At 37.1% G+C, this 23215-nt stretch overlaps 1 protein-coding gene across 1 annotated transcript; it reads right to left on the bottom strand.

Annotated features, from left to right (window-relative positions):
* Positions 1-3884: 3884 nt before the first annotated feature.
* Positions 3885-8539, bottom strand: LOC134669781 (uncharacterized). The gene is made up of 4 exons (XM_063527408.1): positions 7675-8539; positions 5951-6031; positions 4533-4698; positions 3885-4127 (listed from the first exon to the last, which is right to left on the bottom strand). The coding sequence occupies exons 1-4, from the start codon at positions 7978-7980 to the stop codon at positions 3964-3966; spliced, it is 717 nt and encodes a 238-aa protein (XP_063383478.1). The 5' UTR covers positions 7981-8539; the 3' UTR covers positions 3885-3963.
* Between the last annotated feature and the right edge of the window lie 14676 nt (positions 8540-23215).

Raw genomic sequence — 23215 nt, 5'->3', positions numbered from 1 at the left:
ACCTGCCATTATATGATAAATTATCTGAAGTGTGTACGTATATCTCGTTTATGCTTCTAGGTACATATATATTATCTTCCTATCGTCCTGAACAAGCGGCTAGAGAACTATATTGCCAGGCAAATACCCAGGGAGCAGGCAGGATTTGTAAGGGGTAGAGGTACTCGGGAGCAAATACTCAACGTGAGGCAATTGATTGAGAAATGCAGAGGGCACGACGTCTTTATGGCTATGTGCTTCATTGACTACGCAAAGGCTTTTGATTGCATCAACTGGGGTAAAATGTTCAGAGTAATGGGCGAAATGGGGATACCGCAGCACCTAATCTTTCTTGTGCAAAACCTATAGGTACTTGAGCAGCGAGTCTAGAGTGCGGATAGAGGACACTGTGTCACAACCCTTTAGAGCTGAACGAGGAGTGCGGCAAGGTTGTATCCTGTCACCGCAGCTGTTCAATCTCATCGGTGAACACATAATGAGAAGGGTATTGGAAGGCTGGGAGGGGGGTATCCAGGTTGGTGGCCAAAAAATCAGTAACCTCCGTTTTGCAGATGACACGACTATAATAGGTGCCTCTGAAAACGAACTTGCACTGTTGCTGCGAAGGATTGAGCTCGTCAGCAATGATCTTAAAATCAACAGAAGTAAGACGAAGTTGATGTTTATTGACCGCCCTGGTAAAGCGCAGAGAACATACGAGTTGCACGATCTGGAGGTGGTTCACAAGTTTATGTACCTGGGATCTCAAATAAGTGACGATGGGGAATGCGGCCCAGAGGTAGTTAGAGAAGAGCACAGATGGCCAAAGCTGCGGTGAAAAGACTCGAGAAAATATGGGATAACAGAAGCATAAACCGCAAAACAAAGATCAGACTAATGCGGACCCTTGTTTTCTCGATCTTCTTGTACGCGTCCGAAACCTGGACCATCAAAACCGAAACCCGTCGCAGGATAGATGCGTTCGAGATGTGGTGCTGGCGGAGAATGCTCCGGATCTCATGGACTGAACGCCGTACAAATGCATCAATTCTCGACGAACTTAACATTACTACGAGGCTCTCCACTGTTTGCTCCCAACGTGTACTTGGTTTCTTCGGCCATCTGAGCAGGGCAGGGCCAGATAGCCTGGAAAAGCTCCTTATTACTGGCCGTATGGCAAGGAAGCGTAGGGGTGGACGTATGGCCACGCGTTGGGCGGACAGAATAACGTCAGAGACAAACGCCACATTGCAGGCTAGCATGCACTGGGCCCAAGACAGAGTGGCTTGGAGAGCGCTGGTGAAAAGTGTCCACATTCGTCACGTCCCTCAGCCATGAGGATACGACAAGGAAGAAGAGAGAAGAAGAAGATATATTATCTTAAACACGGAAAGCCCATATCTCTGCATTAGTGAATTAGCAATTTAATATAACAAAACACCGATAAAAGTATCAAAATTAACTTGATGCGCGCGAGACGTGTGTAGATTACAAGATACTGCCAAAATCCGCGCTTACCGAAATAGACGTCCGTGAAATTCATGTATTTAATAACACAACCGTTGCTAAACCTTTTTTGTATACATTGGTTCCGCTAATTTTCCGTTGATGTCACCATAAAGCAGGACTAGCTAATTTTGTGTCATTTCAAAACAAAATATATATCATGCTATCGTAGCGAAAACAATTGGCATCTTGGCTAGGTCCCTGTGGTCTGCTAGACCACACACCGTCTGCGGCAGACGACTGCCGATTAGTCGGCTGGTCAGCCAAACCCATTGCATAGTCGGTAAATGACTAGTCAGCATCCTTTCTGCTTCTGACCGACATCTTAGGCCCACTTACACCATTCTACTAACCCGGGGTTAACCGGTTAAACCTGGAGTTACCATGGTTACCAGTACAATTTGACACTGGGTTGACGGTTCAACCGCTTAACTCCGGGTTAATGGGATGGTGCAAGTGGGCCTTACGGGTTAATCACCTAAAAATTACGTCATAGTCAAAGTTAAGTCATAGAATTTTGATAAGTCATGGTGATGTTAATTAATGTTAATGACGCTTGTCAGTAGTCTGCGATGTGTCAAGTACTTAGACGCCCTGATCACATCTAAATAATTATATTACTTTTGATTTGCTTGCAAGCTTAAGAATACTGAAGTCTATAATCCAGTTTTATTTCGCATCATTTTTATTTAAACTTTATGTATGTATATATGTATGTATGTATTTAGGTATTTACTTTATTGTACATAGAAATAAAAACACAGTTTACAAATACAACAATTCAAATTCAAATTGCACGAATTCAAATTATATAAATAGGTGAATTGTCGTGGATTGAACTGTAACACTGAACTCTAATAGTCTACCATAACATTATATTCTATGGACGGAAAAACTATCCAGAGATGCTTGCTCTATACATAATTCTATCTCAATTTTCGCTATTATGGTAGTACTTAGCTAGACTGATTTGGTCTCGCATCGGTTTTTTAGCCATGCAAGGTGTCTCTCCGGTGTTACACCAAAATTAAAGTCCCTCAATAATAGACGATACGGCCAATGATGAATTCATAGTCAAAATTTAAAAAAATAACAGCCATCTTGAATTTCGTATGTAGGTATGAGGATCAGAAAAGCCCTTTAACAGAAATTCGTAATCGAATTTATAAAAAAACGGCACCCAATTAAAAGATTTTTTTTATTCAATCGTGTAATAGATGCTAGATGTTGATTGGCGAAACGCGAGTTCTCAATTCTTAACTACTCTTATGTGTACAATAATATTTAACTTATTGTCGATTTTTGCATATAGCTCAACCTCACGTAGTATTTGAGTTCAGTCATATACGTTTACGTTTCAATACATTGCGTCGCGGAAACAATTATTAAGTGAAATGTTTGATTTCTGACTCCTTTATTTCATTTATAATTTCACAACATTATTTTTTAGCAACTTAACGGTTGTGCAATTCATTTTAGCACAATTAGAGTATTACAGAGATAAAACAAACATATATGATAACCGATTACAAATACTAAGGCCTATGATAAAGTATATGTTACGTTAGGTATTAGCTGATCACATCAGTCCAGAATAGGGTTGCCAACCGTACTATAATATATAGTATTGTACTATATTTTGGCTCTCTGTACTATATACTTTTGGAAAAATATATATTACGCTAAAATACTATATTTCCGATTAAACGTATATTACACTCATGTTTAGTATTTTATCTAAAAGTACTATATTTTTTTGAAATGTACTATATTTTTGATGGCTCATTCTGGAAAATAGTATATTCCACGAAAAAAAAGTTGGCAACCCTAGTCCAGAAGGATAGCGAAAGATTATGTTCTTCAACTTGACATTGCCTTCAATGGGACTAGATTTTAAAATCGTAATTTTTTTAGACCGCAGTGGGCGGTGGGCGATCTATTGAGTGATGCGACGGAACATGACTAACGTATAATTCAGTCAATATCGCAGTCCATTAGAAATTGCCTTATCGATTGCTATATACATTATTGCTTAGGTAAAGAACCGACCTATATACCTATATATTATTATTATTATAATTGCCATTTAGTAGGCCTACTACGACCCTGGCATAACTATATCAGCACACTTGCACACACCTACTAACTTATAAAGTTTTTATAAATTGTTAAACTTGCCACCACAGAGAAAAGTAGTAGCACCTTAAAATCGGGTAACTACATTTAAAGTTGATTATAACCGAGCCTTTTTGATTTGTACTCGTTAAATTTATTTTGTTGTTTTGATATTATACTAATGTTTTTTTATTAGGTACTCATTATAATTTGATAATTTTAACTGGAACTTGAACTGACCATAGTTACCTACTCATCCAATTATTCCAATTGTATCATTACGTTAGTAATAATGTTAGTATGGTGTTTTATTAAGTTTGAAAAGTTTACAGTTATAGGCTTATTAAGTAAAACTACATTTCCTTAGTTTACACTTTGTATTAAAATAATAGTGTAAGTAACCATAACGGAAACTAGGGACACGAGAAAGCCATATTCAAGACGGAAGAAGAACGCAGTATGAAACTGGATGGGTCGTGTTTGGATCAGCTCTCGAAGTGCGGTTAGTTCCGACCTTAGATCAGCATCTGAAATTAATTTGTAGGTAGTTTGTACTCAAACATGTTTTTATAGAGACGGCCTATAACTTGATAAATATAGGTGACCTAGCGGTTAAGCGAGCGACTTTTAGACCGAAGGTCGCAGTTTCGAATCCCGACCAGTACCAATGAGTTTTTGGAATCTATAATGTAAAAAATATCATTGCGTTTGGGGCACAGTCGATCTATAGATATTTCCTAATCATATAATCTAGTAATCAATGTTTGGTAAAGGAAAACATCGCCAGCAAACCGGGACGAATCCCAATAAGGCTTTTAAAGTTTCATTCTGGGTTGGAAGCTCAGATGGCAGTCGCCTTCGTAAAAACTGCTTTGATTCTTTGGAGTAGGTTAGGTTGCCAACCTTCAGGAATATTCTGACAGTTCACTCACCAGGCTCTTTGCAGACAAGAATGTGGTCGATGACGGCGAGCGCGGCATCGCGCTGCCTATACGCGCGCTCGCACTCCGACACCAGCGTGCCGACCACGAACGCGCACGTCACCATTCGCAAAATGTTCGCGGCTGCGGGATAGATTCCTGATGCGTGGATGGTGGGCTGGAATCAAAATATACGTTAATTGCAAACAATATGTTGCTTACTAAATAAAATGCACATTGTAAAATATTTAGCATAATCCTCTTTAGTCTCTCTTAATTCAATAAGTATCTAGTTCTTTTAAGAAAATGTTATCAGTGATCAATCATCATTATCACTCGATCGCAATATTCGCAATACTGTATTCGATCGCCCAAGTAAAGGGACCAGCCGGCCTAGCCAAGGTCACAATCGCTATCGCTTCGACAACGAAAAGCAATATGTCTCTCTATCACTCTTCCATATTAGTGCGACAGTGACAGTTGCGTTTCGATCGCTACGGAGCGTAAGCGATCGGCATCTTGGCTACGCGGCCAGGGATAGAAGGTTCTTGCGACTGTCTGCTGCGGTAACGGACGCAAAGAATAGGGGATATTACTGCAATGTTCTGCCGCCAGAGTGCAGCACTACCGACTCAGTAAATTCATAGACTAACTTATACGTACTGTGCCTTAAACTGTTTTTGACAAGTTTTCACAGACAATAAAATATGACATTAATGCATCAAGGCGGTTTGTTAACAAGGGTCTACCGGTATAAACGCGAAAATTGAAATTTAGTTATCTCCCTATTTATTGCTCGAATATGCAAGAGTGATAGAGAGATTAGATAACGAAATATTGATTTTCTTGTTTCGCGGTAGGCCATGTGTCAATGTGGTTTGTTTACTGTACCTATGTGCCACAAAGGTGCCACCTACGCAGAGCTTTGCCATAAGCCTCCTCCACACTCGTGCGCGAATCGCGCCGCGAAGCCGCGAACGCAAGTGTGGCGCCGATTTTCGCAGATAGCGAAATCGACTCCACACTCGCGTTCGCGGCTTCGCCCGCGATTCACGCGCATAGTCTGGAGGGGGCTTAATATGCCCTATTCGAATAGTTTAGTTTATATTTGTGTGTTAAGTATACATATAAGTGTTAAGTAAATTCATCGTGGTTAGAGCAACCGGTCCTTATAACCTACCTACCTGTAGGCACCTACATATACTTATTTGGGCGACTGCATGGTACCTACTATGACCCTAAGTATGATATGTAGGTATATTGATTCAATGTATTGTATTAATATGAATATACGTAACTGCTACCTCTAGCACATATTTAATTACTAATAATAATGCTGACATCGATTAATTAGGAATAGTAATTTTATTATTGGCGTCGGGTTAAAGTTACCGAATTCGAGTGGGAATATAGATTAGAATGATACAAACCTGCGATCCGGTGACCAGTCTTACGGATGTGTTAGTAAACCGTATCATATCTATCAGCAGGCTCAAACTGTTTAGTAATATCTACAAATGAAGAAAGCAAAATTTATTAGCATTACCTAAACTAATTTTACGGTTTAAATCACGTACATACATAGGTAGGTATTTTTATCTTTTCAATTAACATTAATATTTGGGAGACCGAGCTTTGCTCGGAAAACATATAAAAACTCAAAAATGCGCGTTTTCCCAGAGATAAGACCTGGGGTCCCTTTGTTTCCCATAAAGTTTTAAGTCATAAATTCATAATGCATTGTCTGTCATATTATCGTTAGTCATTAAACTGAAACCGTTAACTTTTCAGGATTTTCGTAAGGTTATTCTATAGACAGGTTAGGTAACAAGCAAGACAGTTTATTTATTTTCAAATACAAATCAAAGTCAATCTTAAAATCTACTTAAATAATTTACATACAATTTCCTAACTTAAAATCTAAACATATTACTAATATACTATCCTACTTACACTATCAGCCCCATTCCGACCCCCACCCAGCCCAAAAGTGCCAAAGATGCTAGCGGCATTACCGCGCTGGATGGCAAGCGATATCTGTTGGACTAGATAGGAGCCTGAACGGGGATCGCCTCCTCTGTCACGTAGACGCCGCCCCAAGGCAGCAGGTAGGTTAGGTTAGGTTTGTTTTATGGCAATCCTGAAAAGTTACGCGCAGTGTTGCCAACTTGGCATAAATGATGCCAGATCTGGCATATTTTCACTTGCTTTGGCATCAAAATTTTCCATTTAGCATCTGGCATATTTTTTAGCATAATTTAGTCTAAGCCAAGTTTGCAGCAACAATATTATGCGGTTCACATTTTCATATGAATTTTGACTTTTGTGGACGGATGGACGTCGACGGACTATATAAAATTGGTCAAGCAGATCTTGTCAGTAGAAAAAGGCCGCAAATTTGAAAAATGTATGTGTTTTAAGTGTTTAATTTCGTGTGACATATATTTTAGCATATTTTTAGCATATGTCAAAAAACTTCATTTGACATCATTTTGGCATAATCTAGACATTTGTCTAGCATTTTTTCGAAATCCGAATTGGCAACACTGGTTACGCGTCTCTGAGAAAAACCAATTATACTACTACCTACTAACGAAGACTCGGACAAACAATATATTATGATTTAAAACTATTTGGGAAACCCATAAGACCTAGCTACATAGATCGATTTTTCGATCGACCCCAATATAGCAAATTTCATCGAAATTTTTAGAGCAGTTTCCGAGATCCACAAAATATATAAATAAATAGACAAGAATTGCTCGTTAAGGGTATAAGATATATTTGGTTGTGTGGGTTCCATGTGATTGCGCCGCTTTCCAATCTACTCCTTATAAGGGCGTTATATAGAGCTATCACTATCACTGCTGCAGTATTTCGGAAATCTTTGGTTTGACCCAATATGAAGCCTAGGTTCCTATAGGCTTGTTTACCAATACCTATAACGTGCGTTCGGAACTTCAGAAGGACTAGTCAGGCTCAACAATCAACAAGTATCCCTAGATTTCGTACTGATGATAGGTATATTACTCGTCATGGGCGTCGCAAAAGTACACTACACTACGTTCGTAAAGTGTCTTTAAGACGAGCTAAGAACCTTATCAAAGCTCATTGCGCTTTCGTGTTACTTGTCTAATGCTTCTTGAAAGCTTACCCTTGTTCCAAATATGCTGTTTATGAAGATACACTGTTCACACAAAAGAAGGTAGCATCTACTCAGCCATTTTACATTTTGAGGGTTATTCCCTGCCAATGTTCTGACTGGCTGAGGCGTCTCGTTGGTATTGCCAAGTTTCGATGGACTTTCAAAATAGAACCAAAGTTTGTTACCAATTGGGTCGCTGAAATCTCCTGGAATGTCCTTAGTATCACAATAGCATTCCTGAAGTTGATACACAATACATTTCATACGATATTCTACGTGCATAACATGTGACATGAGATCAAGCGTACTGAACATCTTGATCAGGAAATAAATGTAACTGATGGCATAGAATGTTGGAAGTAAGGTCCCATAAGTTATTGCCCATGCGGTAAAGTCACACACTGAAGTAATTATCCAAATTACAATGAAATATGCTATGAATTTAATAAGTCTTCTTTTAATAGCTGAGTAATTGGTGGTAATAAGAATTTGATCGATAAGTATTTATTATGTGTTTATGATATTCTGCATATGTCTCTCGGCCATATTTGAACACAAAAAACAAGTCCACTAGGTATTGACTATAATCGTAGCACATTTGTACCGCGTCAGTTAATTTAATAGAAAGGTTAACATCATTGTAGTGATAGCGAATTTTTATATACAAACAGTAGAAGGTCAAAAACCCTAGTACTGATGCCGAAGCCAGGGCCTTACACACTATCCAGAATAATTGCCAACTTGTATTAGGACCTGAAACTGAACAATTTAAACAAAGTATGCTCGTTAATCTATTTATAGGCTTGAAAGTATTCTGTATTTCGGCACTTCTTCGGTCAGCTGATATAACCCTAAACAGGCCGGAAACTCGCATTTTTATTACAATAAAATTAAAATATTGGCTCCACCACAGGAACGACCGGTGACAATTTTGACGTGCGGTACTTATGTAATTTTAATTTATGTAGAGCAAACTTAGGTGTGGCCGCATATACAGCGTGTTGTAAATATAATTCGCGTAGACAGTTACCCCCTTATTCGAATAAACGTTTACTAAAGTTGACTAGCCCATAATAATCGTTTGACCTTTTCCGACGTATTGGTATGATGGAAAAGGACAAACGATTATTATCGGCTTGTCAACTTTTGTAAACGTTTATGAATATGGGGGCTTAGTCTATAAATGAGTTTAGCGTTACTACTAGTAGGGACCCACTTGCCCACCTTAATTAACTAGAACATAAACGTGGACGAGCCACGCCACATTGTATCAATCAGCACGCCAATTATTGATTAATTTTAAGTATAAATATTTAATGCCCTAATTACTGTTTTGCACGCATCACTAACACAGATACCTAATATAGGACCATAGGTGCCCTAACTGTAGGTGCGAGCTAGCAGCCTAATAAATTATTACCGGCTATATCTAAATTCTCTAACCTTGCAGCACGCGTCCTATTTTCACACCATTTCGAGCTCATTTCCATAGCTATTCGCGGCTCGCTAAATAGTTTAGACTTTAGAACCTACAAATTGTAAACTAGGGCCTTTATTGAAAAAAATATGTACAGTACATACAACGACTAAAAACCGGGCAAGTGCGAGTCGGACTCGCGCACGAAGGGTTCCGTACCATAATGCAAAAAAGGACCAAAAAAAAAACGGTCACCCATCCAAGTACTGACCACTCCCGACGTTGCTTAACTTTGGTCAAAAATCACGTTTGTTGTATGGGAGCCCCATTTAAATCGTTATTTAATTCTGTTTTTAGTATTTGTTATAGCGGCAACAGAAATATATACATCATCTGTGAAAATTTCAACTGTCTAGCTATCACGGTTCGTGAGATACAGCCTGGTGACAGACGGACGGATGGACGGACGGACGGACGGACAGCGAAGTCTTAGTAATAGGGTCCCGTTTTACCCTTTGGGTACGGAACCCTAAAAACTGGTTTACCGATTTTTTTATTGTATATATATCGTTACCCTTTGTTACCCTGTACCTACATCACAGCAGTATAATTTTAGTATACCTAAAGAGATACCCGAAGTACGTGCCAAGCAAAATTTTGAACTGAAAGAAGTATATTTTCAAGGTTATTTAGGTTATACGTTAAAAGCCGCGCGATGGTCTTATTTTTTGTTCCCTTCTGATTTCCTGACTTTACTTCTCTTATAGTTTGAAAGTTCTCTATAAAAACACCCTTTCTAAACATCACTTAATATTAAATGATGAATAAATAATTGTTGTACCGCCTTATATACAGTAGAAGCTAGGGGACAATACTCATTAATTTAATGGGTGCTATGACGTAGTAATCGGTATTGTGTTTCTTCATTAAATTTTGTAATCATCAACTTTTCTGAATTTCATTTAGTAACTGACGACAAGGACGACGAAGTACCTATGTGAGAGATATCTGCATCTCACTCCTACGTATTGCTGCGTCCCTGTCGTCAGTTACTGAATTCAGGAAGGTCTTTAGCCTGGTAAGGCTCACCATACAAATTTTCCCTATTTTTAATTTCTGTGGCCCTAGTGAAAAAGGGTACAAGTCTCACGCAGCTTAGGAGTAAAAGGGCACAGGTGTTACTTGAAACTTATACCCATTTACAACCGCGCTGCCCGAGACTTATAGGTACCTTTTTTCACTAGGGACACAGATTTGAACCTCGTTGTACAGTAGATTATGGTAACTTTCGTTTGTTTTAGAATACAATGAAACAAAAGAAATGCAATTTTATGTAGTTTTGGAAAGGATCAAATAAGATTGAAATAGAGTGTACATTGTAATGCACATTGGGCCTTACGAGTTTAGTCTTTCCTCAATTTAGTCGTCCTAACTAGCATCCTTACTAGTATTCTAACTACTATCATTACTTACTAGTATCCTAACTAGAGAACCCCCCGAATAGTGAATTTGGCCGAATACCGAATATTCGGCCCCTCTCTCGGCCGAATACCGAATATTCGGCGACCGAATATTCGGCATGACGTGCGAACATTTTGAGTTACAATTATATAGTATATGACAAGACAACTGTTCGCCAACAAAGCACAACGTTTGCTAAGATATATTTTAAGTTGAACAGAATTAATGAATGTAGTTAGAGCAGCGAAATGATATACATGGAAGTATTCTGTCCGCTCAATTATGACCCAACGCAAACTACCCCGCGATAGGCGGTACTTACAAACTGCTCGATTGGCAATCTCAGTACGCGACCGAGATGACAGTCAGTGACAAATGGCTAAATTGATTTATAAAAACAACGTTTTTGTAATAAAATTATATTCATGTGTCGTGAAGTGGTGCAGAAGTTATTTTAGTTCATACCAAGGACAATGGAATCACTTTTCACTTGTAGTAAACAGATAGCTTCAGTAAAATTTGGAAAAAACATGACGATTTGTTTTCAATACTACCGTGCTAAGCTAAAACGTAACAACTGCATACGACTTTCATAACAACATACGACTTTTTAAATTGCGAGGATAATAGGGATGGTGTTATGCCAAATGAAGTAGACTATTTTATTAACTTGTGTTTGGTTTAGGTATTTTCTATATAATTATAAATAAATTCCTTCTTACAGATTTGTATTTTACTTTTTTATTTCATGAGATGGAGCTATAAAAAAACTACCTAGTTATTTCAAATTAATAATCAAATTTGGTATTGCCATTTTACATTACTTTCCATTCAGATTCCCACAAGATGCTATTCGCAGAGAACTATGGAAAAAAGCGTCCAATTAGAGAGACATGAAATTGAGTGGATGCCTGGCAAGATATCTAGAATGGTGTACTTTCTTTTGGGCCAAATACATTTCGCCAAATTTCACTTCCCAACAAACTTATCGCAATAGTTTCATTTCCCAAAGAAACCTTTAGCAAAGTTACACTTCGCATATAATTTATTTGGTCAAATTATCATTTGGCATGATTTTACTTTGTCAAATGTTATTAGGACAAAAACTTATTTAGCAAACGTTTTTTATTGTCTAATATTATATTCCAAAAAGACATGCTGCGCCGACCCCAAGTGAATGGAACAAGGGCAAGAGAATGATGATTATATTACAATGAAGTATTTGAACAAATTAAATTATAATTATAATTATGTATTATTTTTCAGTTGATGTGATTATGTATTATATTCCAAAAAGATGTTTGGTCAAAATTGTCACTTCGCAAATTTGACAAATAAGCATATCTATTTAAAGTAATTTTTGTTATGTTAATATAGGTACGTTAAATTCTACGTAATTTGGGTGGGTTGGGTTAGGTTTGAACTGCGATCCTCACAAAACGGAACCACTATCAGAAAAGTGGGTTAGGTTAGTAGAACTGTGAACCTCACAAAATCGAAATGCTATTAGAAAAGTGGGTTAGGTTAGAACTGCCGTCCATACAGAAACGAAATACTGTGTGCTAGAAAGAGGTCATCGAAGTGGATTAGTTAATTTAATAGAATAACGAGATGTAAAAAAAATTGCATGTCATTTTAGACTAAAATGTGGTTTAAAAATTGGTAGTTATTTACAATTTTTGGGTTACAATTATTACTTTGGTGTTATTTGCTTTAATAGAATAGCAAGATGTAACAAATTTGGTTATCATTTTATATTAAAATGGAGTTTTAATTTTAGTGATAATTTACTACATATTTTTGAGGAATGTTTTTTTGACGTTACATTTTACTATGTACATATATGTAAATACCAGACAAATAAATTCCGCAGCCTCCTCTCTATTGGTACCTATGTAAATTGTATGCCATGCAATATTTTGGGACATGTAAGTTATACTTAATGATACATTTGACTAAATAATATTTGGTAAAATGAAACTTGTCCAAGTAATTATTTGCTAAACAATAACTTGCCAAAAAAGACTATTGCTAACTGAAAATATGCGATAAGTTGTTTTGCCGAACATTTTTTTGGGAAATGATAATTTGGGAAACATAGTTTGGGATGTGATACTTTGGGAAACGTTTTTGGGCCATTCGTTAGTAAACCATCTAGAATATGTTCTATTCATGAGATATAACCCGTGAGATAATCATACCCGGTCTCCTATATGTAGATACATTTTTCCTATCATGCTTTCACTGAATTAATTTAACAAATGCACACAGAAAAGAGCGGCAAATTTAGAAAAAGTAAGCGCGCGAACGGCTGTGGTCCCATACAAAATTTTCATTTTGCACCTTTTTCTACTGACAAACTTGCTTGACCGGCTATATACATATAAAATATTCTGAACTGAAAGTGGGGATTTATTGTGACTCCGCCTGTTCAAATATTTTTGACCCGATTCTTGTACCCATGTAAATTTTGCAGACTGTATAGCCAGTCCGATTTCTAAGATCAAGTTCGCCATACATTTACTGTGGCGTACTTGATCTTAGAAAAACGGACAGACTATACCTGAACGTGACTTCGCACTGCCATACAGATAGATAATAAAATATACAAAATACTTATTATAGCGGAATACATTTATACAACAATGATATATATTTACTTATGTTGAGTTAGTCTGTCATGTCATAACAACATTTTAACTAGTTATCTTTTAATCTGCATTAAATTATTATACGTGAATTATTTGACTGGTTCTTCACTGTATGGCATAAACCTATCCCTGTCCAAGTCATATTCTAATCAAATATGAACCGCGAACTCTAAGCGGCCAGTACGTACAGCAAGAAGGTTATTAGCGGATTAATGTCGCTGATTGGTAGTTATTGACATTATATGCATTTCATCTACACTTAGCTATGTACCATTAGAGTAATAAAGATGACTCTTATTTTGTTTACCAGCTTTGATTACAGGCTCTGTAAACGCGTCGTCCTATTTGAATGTAGGCGTAATTGTGTGTGTGTGCTAATTTGGCCCGAGAATTTGAACGGTAATGTTCCTAAAGGCGGTTTCCATACTAAATATATGCGTTCACTGAGTTAGAGTCAATCAAATCAGATCCAAGATAAAAATAAAATATTTTGTAATAATTGTAATCAATAAATGCTCAAAAACGTGCCTTCATATTTAACTACATTCCAAGAATACATTTTAAATATTAAATATACCTAGTTTTTGATTATTTTTTGTGTAATTTTAGTTTTTAGGTAGGTGAAAGCAAATATTCGGTATTCGGCCGAATAGTACCTAAGCAACATTCGGCCGAATACCGAATATTCGGCAAAGTGGCCGAATAGGCCGAATACCGAATAGTTGCCGAATATTCGTGGCATCTCTAATCCTAACTAGCATTCTAAAAATTTGTTCCTATTTAGTGCAGTTTGACTGTCTACAGTGTCTACATACACTAAGTAGTATCTTTTTAGTTTGTGTTGTTACTAATTATACCTACTCTGGCAAACCAACTTTAATTGAATTAATGAAATTCAAAATTTAATATTTTTGGGTATCCATCTTTCGCACCTACATTTTCAAATTTGCCGCTTTTTCTACTGTCAAAGCTGGCTTGACAACCTTAAAGCGGTATCCAGACGGGATGATCAAATCAACCGATTTGATCAGAAATGAAATTGGCGTCAATCTCCAATTTAATCACCAATTTTAGATTTATAGTTGTTGTATGAAAAAATGCCCCAGATCGAAAATACTGGCGTCACAAATTGGTATTCTTTAGGGATGTACCGACTAGTCGCCGACTAGTCGGGAAAGCCGACTATCCGGCCACATTTGTAGTCGGCGATTAGTCGGCGACTAGTCGGCAAAAATGGCCGATTAGTCGGCACTTTATTAGTGAAAGAAAAACAGAAAAAAAACAATATTTACCATATGTTTTATGTTTATTTTACTAATTTTAGTAAAATTTACCTATTCAGGGTGCATACCTACGAAAACTTTTGTTCATATAATTGACCGTTTGATCGTTATCGTATGTTGGTGGACTGATGTTTTCCTCTACTGTCGCTATATTGTGGCAGTTTGAGTGAGAAGATATAGCGGGAAAACTTTTTTTGAGCATAACAGGAGCTTTAGCTGTCATTTTCTGTACAAAGTCTGCCGATTTTTGCCGTTATTAAATGCTCTAAGGTCTTATCTGATTATACACAGAATTTGTCGCCTATTATCACCCTCTTCAATTATTTTGATGGTGATGGTTCTTTTGACCTCAGAAAAAACTGGTTAAATTCTTTCGAGTTCCTCCTCTTCCATATTAAATATATTGCACTCTCTAAAATATAACATTTTCTAACCAATTTCGCCTTTTATTTGTTTTTACCCAAACTACCAAACTTTGCATGCAATAATCATTGTAGGAACGCAATAAATGCCGACCATGCCAAACGTGTTATATCTGAGATACTGGTATACCTGTCGATCTCAACTGATTCTCGTGTAACTTCATGTGCCAGTTCGATAGTAAAAAAAATTTAATTCAGTTTTTGTTTTTTTAATGGTGGAGCCATGAGGAACTATTAATGTTATTGCAAAATTTAGAGACTTAGTCAGGGCACGTTGCTCGTAAAGAAGCTACGGATACGTTCTTAACTGGCGACTACGTACGGGGAATAGAGCCTTGGAAATACCTCCTACAAATTGTACTGACGGTATGCTCAGGATCGCAAAGTAAAAGAACTAAAGACAGAAATTGAACGAAGATTCTTGTGATAGGTCTTTGAACCTTTTAGAGAAGTAGAACACCTTTCAGCCAAGCTAAATTATGATGAATAACGCAACCAAAGCAGCAAAACTATTGTTTTTCACCTGAACTTATACGAAAATATTGTGATTATAGTACGACACTAAAGGTCATGATACTTGAATCCCTTTTGTTCCGGTTTTTTACCACGGCTTACTAAACGGAGCCTGGTTGTGGTGTCGGCTCGTCAACTCAATCCTCTGATTTAGCGCAGGCACTAGTTTTCTTTTTAAAACACACTTGTTTTTATGTCTCAGATACTAAAAAATGACAGTGCGATTGACAAAACTGCTAAAACTAGTTAAGAATCTGCCCAATACAACTGTAATTTTAGTACCGAACAAGAGAGAGTCTCATTTATGTACTGCCTAATCTGTGCAGTCCAACAGTTAAAACCGGGTAGATCGGGTAGAAATTGGGCAATAGAACTGTAATTTTATCTGGGATATATTTCACCCATTGTAAACTTGTAATGTATGTGTACATTATTGATAATAAATATGAATATGAATAAAAATAGTGCATAAGTAGGTAGGCCTTATTGGAATATGTCCGGTTCTCTCATCTCACGATATTTTACTTCGCCGAAAAGTCACTGCTAAATATGAAATATAATTTCGTAACTAACAGAACCTACAAATAAAGAAATATTTTATTAGAAAAAGTTTTATTCAGAATCTAGTAAACGAACTTACAAATAAAGAAATATTTTATTAGAAAAAGTTTTATTCTTTGTAATCGAAGTCTGTCACTTATGTTTGAGCTAGCTTCAGAACAACCAGGGACACTCATAGAACTATCTTCATCTGAACTGGATGTGCTTGAATCCGGCACGTTGATTACGAATTCTTGCATAACACCTACTTAGCGGTCTTTTATTCGAGATGCCGTAGGTACTTTTACACAATCCTGAAAAAGAAATTACATATAAATATGCATAAAATGGCAAGTATCAAGACTATTTGTCAGTTATTTTAGAGATCATGAATGACCTGCATATTTATGAAAATTTTATATATTTTGAATGAATATACTTACCGATTATGTACCGGAGATAAGTTACTTAGGGGGCTTATTAAATAGGTAATTATTTAATATTAAATACAACATCAATACCCGCGAATAGCGGAAACACGTTCCGCGACTTTTTGTAAGTCGATAGTCAGCTTTTAGCCGTTTTCTTCCCGCTGACAAAACCGAACAATGTTAAATATAATTTTCCTTGTATTTTTATGTACGGTTTTATCGTGTTTTGAAAATATTTTATACATAAAACTTGCGGTTTTTGTTAATAAAAATATACAATCACAGAAGTTTGTTTACTTTTTACAAGACAGGTGTCAAAGGTTTGATTGCCATATAAAATTTAAAATGTTAGTTCCCGTTTCTGCCACGACTCTTCTCTTTCCGCACAGACTCTACCTAGTACTATTATTTATTCTGTGCCTAGAATAGAAGTAAGGCCAAAGAATATAATACTCACTAGGAGAAGAACGGTAACTCCATACAAAAAAATGTCCCCAACCGTTTATACGTTTATACTACTGGCGCCCTCGATGTGTACCAATGGAACTAAAGTTGACAACCGGTTTAGCCTGGCGGGTATTGGTATTATAGGTATATAGTAATTATGTTGATAAACATATTTGTTATCTTCATATCACGAAATATATGAAAGATGCAAATATTACCCCTTGTTTGTGGTATTATCTATTGATTTAAATAAAAGGCATATTTATGTTTGTAACATTGTATTATGTTTTACATATAGAAATATACACTGAAAATTAAACCCTGACAACTTAATAAAAATAGACATTAATAAAGCGCATTCACAAAGTTTTCAGTATTATACAAATAACATTAGGCATGCCTACCTATTACACTTTACACACAGATTACACAGATTTCTAACTTGCATTCATTCATACATTTCTTCACGGTTAATTAATACGCTTTCCAGATGCGTTATGACTCGGTTCCTTCTGAACCCACTAAAGCCGTATAGATTTCACTCTGGCTGCTTCAACAGCCGTTGCTCCGCATTTAGCACATTTTCTATGTGCATTGCTGTAATCTATGTAGGTACAGACTTACAGTCTTAAGTGGTTGTACCGCTACGTTGTATTTATTATTTAAAGATTTAATAAATAAAATTTTCGTTATGAACTTTAACCACAGCAGTTGGACAGAGTCATTGACACATATTTTTTTATTATGGTGGGTAGACGTATAGGCCGGTCATATCGAACATTAAATTCGCAAGCTAACGGCTAGTTCTGATTTTTTAATATGTTGTTAGGATCACTACCAGCATTGTAAATCCAAGTTTGCAGCTTCGAAAGACCTGTGCTAATTTTGCACCACTCAAAAAACCGCGAAATTTTCGTACTTTTTTTGGTATTCTCTATATAAATCCTAAACTATGCATTTTTTATCAAAAAGGTCTATGAACTAACTAAAGTTAACTAAAATTGCTACAATTTGAAACTAAAATCAACTTTGTAAGTTCAATACTTACCGAGATACCGCTCTGCAAAAATGGGCAATTTTATCCAGTATAGTGAAATTTTAACATTCGGGCAATTTTCGACCCCGAAATCAGAAAAAAATACTTATTTTACGGGTAATTTAATAAAACGATGTTGTCGCAAATGTAATTACCTTTAATATTCAGCAAACAATGATATCGCTTGACTGTAGGTACTGTTTACTTACTAAGCTTAAAAATCCAAAAAGTGGGAAAACTGCATTTTTCGCAAATTTGCTCTGTTTACCTAGTTCTCACAATGGTTTGAGGGTAGTATGAATTATAAATATTTATTAAACATATTTAAAAGGTATCAAAAATAACATTTAGTTCTTCTTCTTTATATTTAAGAGCTGTGCTCTTGTCGGTGGAGCAATCTCCAACTCGTCCGATCCTCTGCCAACTCCTTGACCTTCTGATATGACAGGACCTGGACTTTTTCTTTTATTTGGTTAAAGTAATTGATTCTTGGTCTTCCTCTTCCTCTCTTTCCCTCTATTTTTCCTTCTATGATGTTCTTTAGGAACATGTCGTGTCGTAGCAGATGTCCAATTAGTACTCCTCTTCTATTTTCTATTGTCTTTATTATGTTTCTTTTCTCGTTAATCCTATCCAGAACCCTATCATTTGATATTTTTTCCGTCCAACTAATCCCTTCCATTCTCCGCCAACACCACATTTAGTTAGAGCTGTTCATTTTGAGATAATTCAGTCTAAAAAATAGGCATATCGACGTCGTCTTCAATTTCTTCTGCGATCTGAAGCTTGGCGACGTTGTGACAAGAGACACCGGAGCAAAATTTGCATAACTCTAAGCATTTAAGGCCTGCTGCTTTTATGCAGGTACAGCCGCCTCCGCTACAGCCTGTTTTGTACCCGCAAAATTTCAAAAGGAAGGGAGGTGCCACTACTTCACTCGTAATTTTTATTGGAATTTGAATGATGATGTTTGGTCTTTTCCCATCCCCATTGAGTTGCATCGTTTTCCACCCCCAACCACTTCTGAATTTGGTGGTAAGTTCGGTAAGCATGGAATGTTGCACCATCTTCCGTTGGAGGTAAACGGGCCAAGTCAACCTTAGCGAAGGCGGCTGTTTTTATATTTTTTTTGTAGCGTATTCTATGGAGCATGGAGTGTATTTTTTGTGTAGTCCCCTCCATATAAAGCTACTAGGCATTTTGCTCCGGCATCTGCGATGGCTGGGTAGGCTGCATTAGGTTGCAGGAATACTTCAGCTATGGTGATAAGCTCAACGTTCCTCTTAACGGCGCTCCACAGTTTGTTCCTCGCATGCCAGAAAAGGGCAGAGGTAGTGTCACACCCAGTGAAGGCGGGGAGAAACAACTCGAATCCTGGAGGAACTTTCAAATCTCCGCGATTAAATGAAGTTGAAGAATATTGTATGGGGCCAGAGTCACCACTGCCACTTTTGACGTACCCTGCAACGATATTCCTCACGGAGTTGTTACGGTGCCATATCACCTTGTGCAGTAAGAAACACCCATCTACCACAACAATCATGTCGGCTCCTACTGAGATGCTTTGAGGTAGCAAAGTGAAAGCTGAGTCGAACAACGAACCCTCTTCTGTGAACAATGCCGTGGGGGGTGGAGCTAACTAAGCAGAGCAAATATGTGAAAAAAGCAGTTTTCCCATTTTTTGGACTTTTAAGATTTGTGTGTAAACGGTATCTGGAACCAAAGGACTTCAAAACGCTACCCATGAGCTCCATCATCGGACACATGGATATGGTGGGAAAAGCTCTTGAGTAGTTCACGGAGTTTCTCTAGGGGGTAATTGCAAAAAAAATCCCTATGGGTCGAAGTGTATCCGCAAGGGTCCCCGAATACAATAAGATAAGATAAACGGTATGATCTAGAGACGTCGTTCTTTGCTTAAATTAAAGGTAGGGGAGACCGAGGGAGTTGTGACAGAGGAGAGTTGTGACATCGTCAATTTTTTGGAATCTATTAACTAGAAACTAGGTCGCAATAGCGAGCGCTTGTCAGTTCAAGTTACGAGCTAACAAACGCACACTGTTGCGACCTAGTTTCTAGTTAATAGATTCCAAAAAATCGACAATGTCACAACTCTCCTCTGTCACAACTGACCTCGGTCTCCCCTAATTACATTTTCTAGAACATCGTTTTATTATTTTAGCCGTAAAATGAGTATTTTCCCTGATTTCGGGGTCGAAAATATAACAAATCTTAAAATTTCGCTATACTGGATAAAATTGGCCATTTTTGCAGAGCAGTATCTCGGTAAGTATTGAACTCACAGAATTGATTCTGGTCTTAAATTGTAGCAATTTTAGTTAACTTTAGTTTGTTCCTAGACGTTTTTGGTAAAAAATGAATAGTTTAGGAGCTATAATGAGAATACCAAAAAAAGTATGAAAATTTCGCGGTTTTTCGAATGGTGCAAAGTTAGCACAGGTCTTTCGAAGCTGCAAACTTGGATTAACAATGCTGGTAGTGATCCTAACAACATATTAAAAAATCAGAACTAGCCGTTAGCTTGCGAATTTAGCAATTTTTTGTGTTAAATATGACCGGCCTAGTACCTACCCTCCATATATTTTATGAATATTGATAAAGACAGTTGGAAGCAAATATTCATTATAAAACTTAATCGCGTGTAATTAAGTTTTAAGCGTTTTAAGTCCCGTTTTATGATTAATTATGTATAAAATTCGTGATAATTTAAATCAGAGTTGGGAGCAATGTTGCTGTAGAAAAATGTTTTTATTTTTATTACTCGTAACTTTTTCTCGGAGGCCAACGCACACATAGAAGCTTCAGGCGTACACATGCGCAATTTTTTGGGGACATAACTTTCTTAGGAAGTGAACAGGCCTTGAGTAAGGCAGTCAAAACAATTTAAAGGGTTAAGCCAAATTGTGTCACTTAACTTCATATTCGGGTAAATCCATTCGACCCTCAACCTCAGCAAATATCTGTTAGATCAAGAAAAGTCTGCAGCGATTTTGATAGCCCATGCGGTGCCAGTGTTATTTTAAAAATCAAACTTCTATGAAATTATGACGTATAACACTTGCACTGCGTGGGCTATCAAAATTGTCTCACTCTAGTATTAGCACCCAAAAGAAAAGGATGAGTATAGTGTGTATGTGTGCTCTTTTATAGTTCGTTTTTTTTAGCATTAGAAAGAACTTGCAAGAAGGTAAGCGATCTTGACATGTCTTTTAATTGAAAAACGCTTTTTAAAAACCAAAAACTATTACTTATGAAAGCAGAAGAATATAAATGATCGTATTAGATTCATAATTGTTACATATTTGCCGTAACTTATTTTTAAAATGTGTTCTTCAATTAAAAGACACATCAAGACTGTTTACCTTTTTTCTAATGCTAAAAAAAAAACGAGGTATAGGGATGTGAAAAGTCGATTGTGCTCTTTTAGGGATGTGAAAAGACGATTTTAATCATGTTATATATCGATAAACGCTACACAGCGGAAAGCCCCCTCTAGACTATGCGCGTGAATCGCGGGCGAAGCCGCGAACGCGAGTGTGGAGTCGATTTCGCTGTCTGCGAACATCGACGCCACACTTGCGTTCGCGGCTTCGCGCCGCGATTCGCGCACGAGTGTGGATGGGGCTGAACGCAGTGCGGAACGAAATAGCTATTAAGCCCCCTCCAGACTATGCGCGTGAATCGCGGCCGAAGCCGCGAATGCGAGTGTGGAGTCGATTTCGCTGTCTGCGAAAATCGACGCCACACTCACGTTAAGTAAAGTAAAGTAAAGTAAAGTAAAAATTTATTTGTGGAACACAGGTACAGTTAAGGTCTTATATATAAAATAATAAATAGAGCTCTGTGTTTTGCCTATTGGCGTACAAATATTAAACTTAAAATAATGGTGACTCATTACGAGTATGTTTACCATAAATTATTACATTTAAACAATAGCTATGGTAGCTATGTCTATTAGTAATATTACGGCAATAAACATTGAGAATAGAATATTATATTGTTTAACTTCCAAATAAAATAATAACATTTCTGAAATCACACAATTACAATCAAAAACTAAATAACTTAAACTACTATTATACAGGGTGTTTACTAAAATGGACAAGTTATAATTGTTTCAGGTGTCTGCAAGAAATTCACTTACTGAGTAATAGCATTTGTTAATTAAGTATGTTTTTAGTTGTATTTTAAACTGGTCAGGTTTCAGGCACTTTATATAGTTTGGGATTTTATTGAAAATTTTTGGAGCCATACCTAGTATACTCTTACCTAAGAAAGCTGTGTTGTGTTGATTATTGCAGATGTTGTTAAGATATTGTACACGTAGAGGAAGCTTGCGTTGTTGAGATATCAATTTGAATAGGTGTGAATTGTTTTTTATAAAATTTGCTAGTTCATATATGTATAGTGCGTTCGCGGCTTCGCGCCGCGATTCGCGCACGAGTGTGGAGGAGGCTATAATTGAAGCTTCAATATCTTCGTTAAACATAAACATAATTGAAATGCTAATGAATAATAAATATATTAGTATAAGGTTTACTCGGGTAATTCCGAATGTCGAAAACTGTCGGATAATTCCGAAAAGAGACTTTTATTATGATAGGGTTTAGGGTGATTTTCATCTGATTTTCGGAATTATTCGACATTCGGTATTACCCGAATACACCTTACAATAAATAAATAATAAAATAATTCAATTATTGCGGAACACATATTTTAGTAGGTATTTATATATTTTAATTAAATATCTGAACTTTCCCTTCGTTCCCTGCTGGGGCGTGACGATAAAATTGTGATCTGTCGGTCTAGCATGAGTTGCGTTCTCACGCGCGACTCCATACATTTAGCGCGACTTCAAGAGCCTCCTCCACACTCGTGCGCGAATCGCGGCGCGACGCCGCGAACGCGAGTGTGGCGTCGATTTTCGCAGACAGCGAAATCGACTCCACACTCGCGTACGCGGCTTCGCCCGCGATTCACGCGCATAGTCTGGAGGGGGCTAAGTATGGACTCGCGCGAGAACGCAACTCATGCTAGACCGACTGATAACCAGAATAAAGAATAAAAGCGTTTTTGTTAATTTTAGGTATCGTAAAACCTTTGAAGTAAAATTAAAACTGCAAGAAATGTCGATAGTTTATCGATATGACTTTATCGACATGGCTACAGCAAGGTGGTGTTAAATTGTTAATCGTACACTAAACAAAAGTGGTTACAGTGACAGCTCACTTGGACGTAATCTTTGTATATTATATATCTATGGTATAGACACTGTATAGTCTGTGGCTTGGTTTTGTTGATGTGATGCCGCAGCTGTCGTTTTTGACA

This window comes from Cydia fagiglandana, chromosome 13, assembly GCF_963556715.1.
Source record: "Cydia fagiglandana chromosome 13, ilCydFagi1.1, whole genome shotgun sequence".
Lineage (NCBI taxonomy): Eukaryota > Metazoa > Arthropoda > Insecta > Lepidoptera > Tortricidae > Cydia > Cydia fagiglandana.
The sequence above is the reverse complement of the archived record's forward strand: the minus strand, read 5'-3'. Positions and strand labels throughout refer to the sequence as shown.

Bases quoted from the DNA above. Each gene is read 5' to 3' on its own strand.
- LOC134669781 (XM_063527408.1), bottom strand. From the start codon at position 7,980: ATGTTCAGTACGCTTGATCTCATGTCACATGTTATGCACGTAGAATAT. The intron at 6,032-7,674 runs GTAAGCTTTCAA...CTTCATTTGTAG, and splicing joins ACAGCATATTTGGAACAAGG to ATATTACTAAACAGTTTGAG. The intron at 4,699-5,950 runs GTTTGTATCATT...TTTTGATTCCAG, and splicing joins GACTGGTCACCGGATCGCAG to CCCACCATCCACGCATCAGG.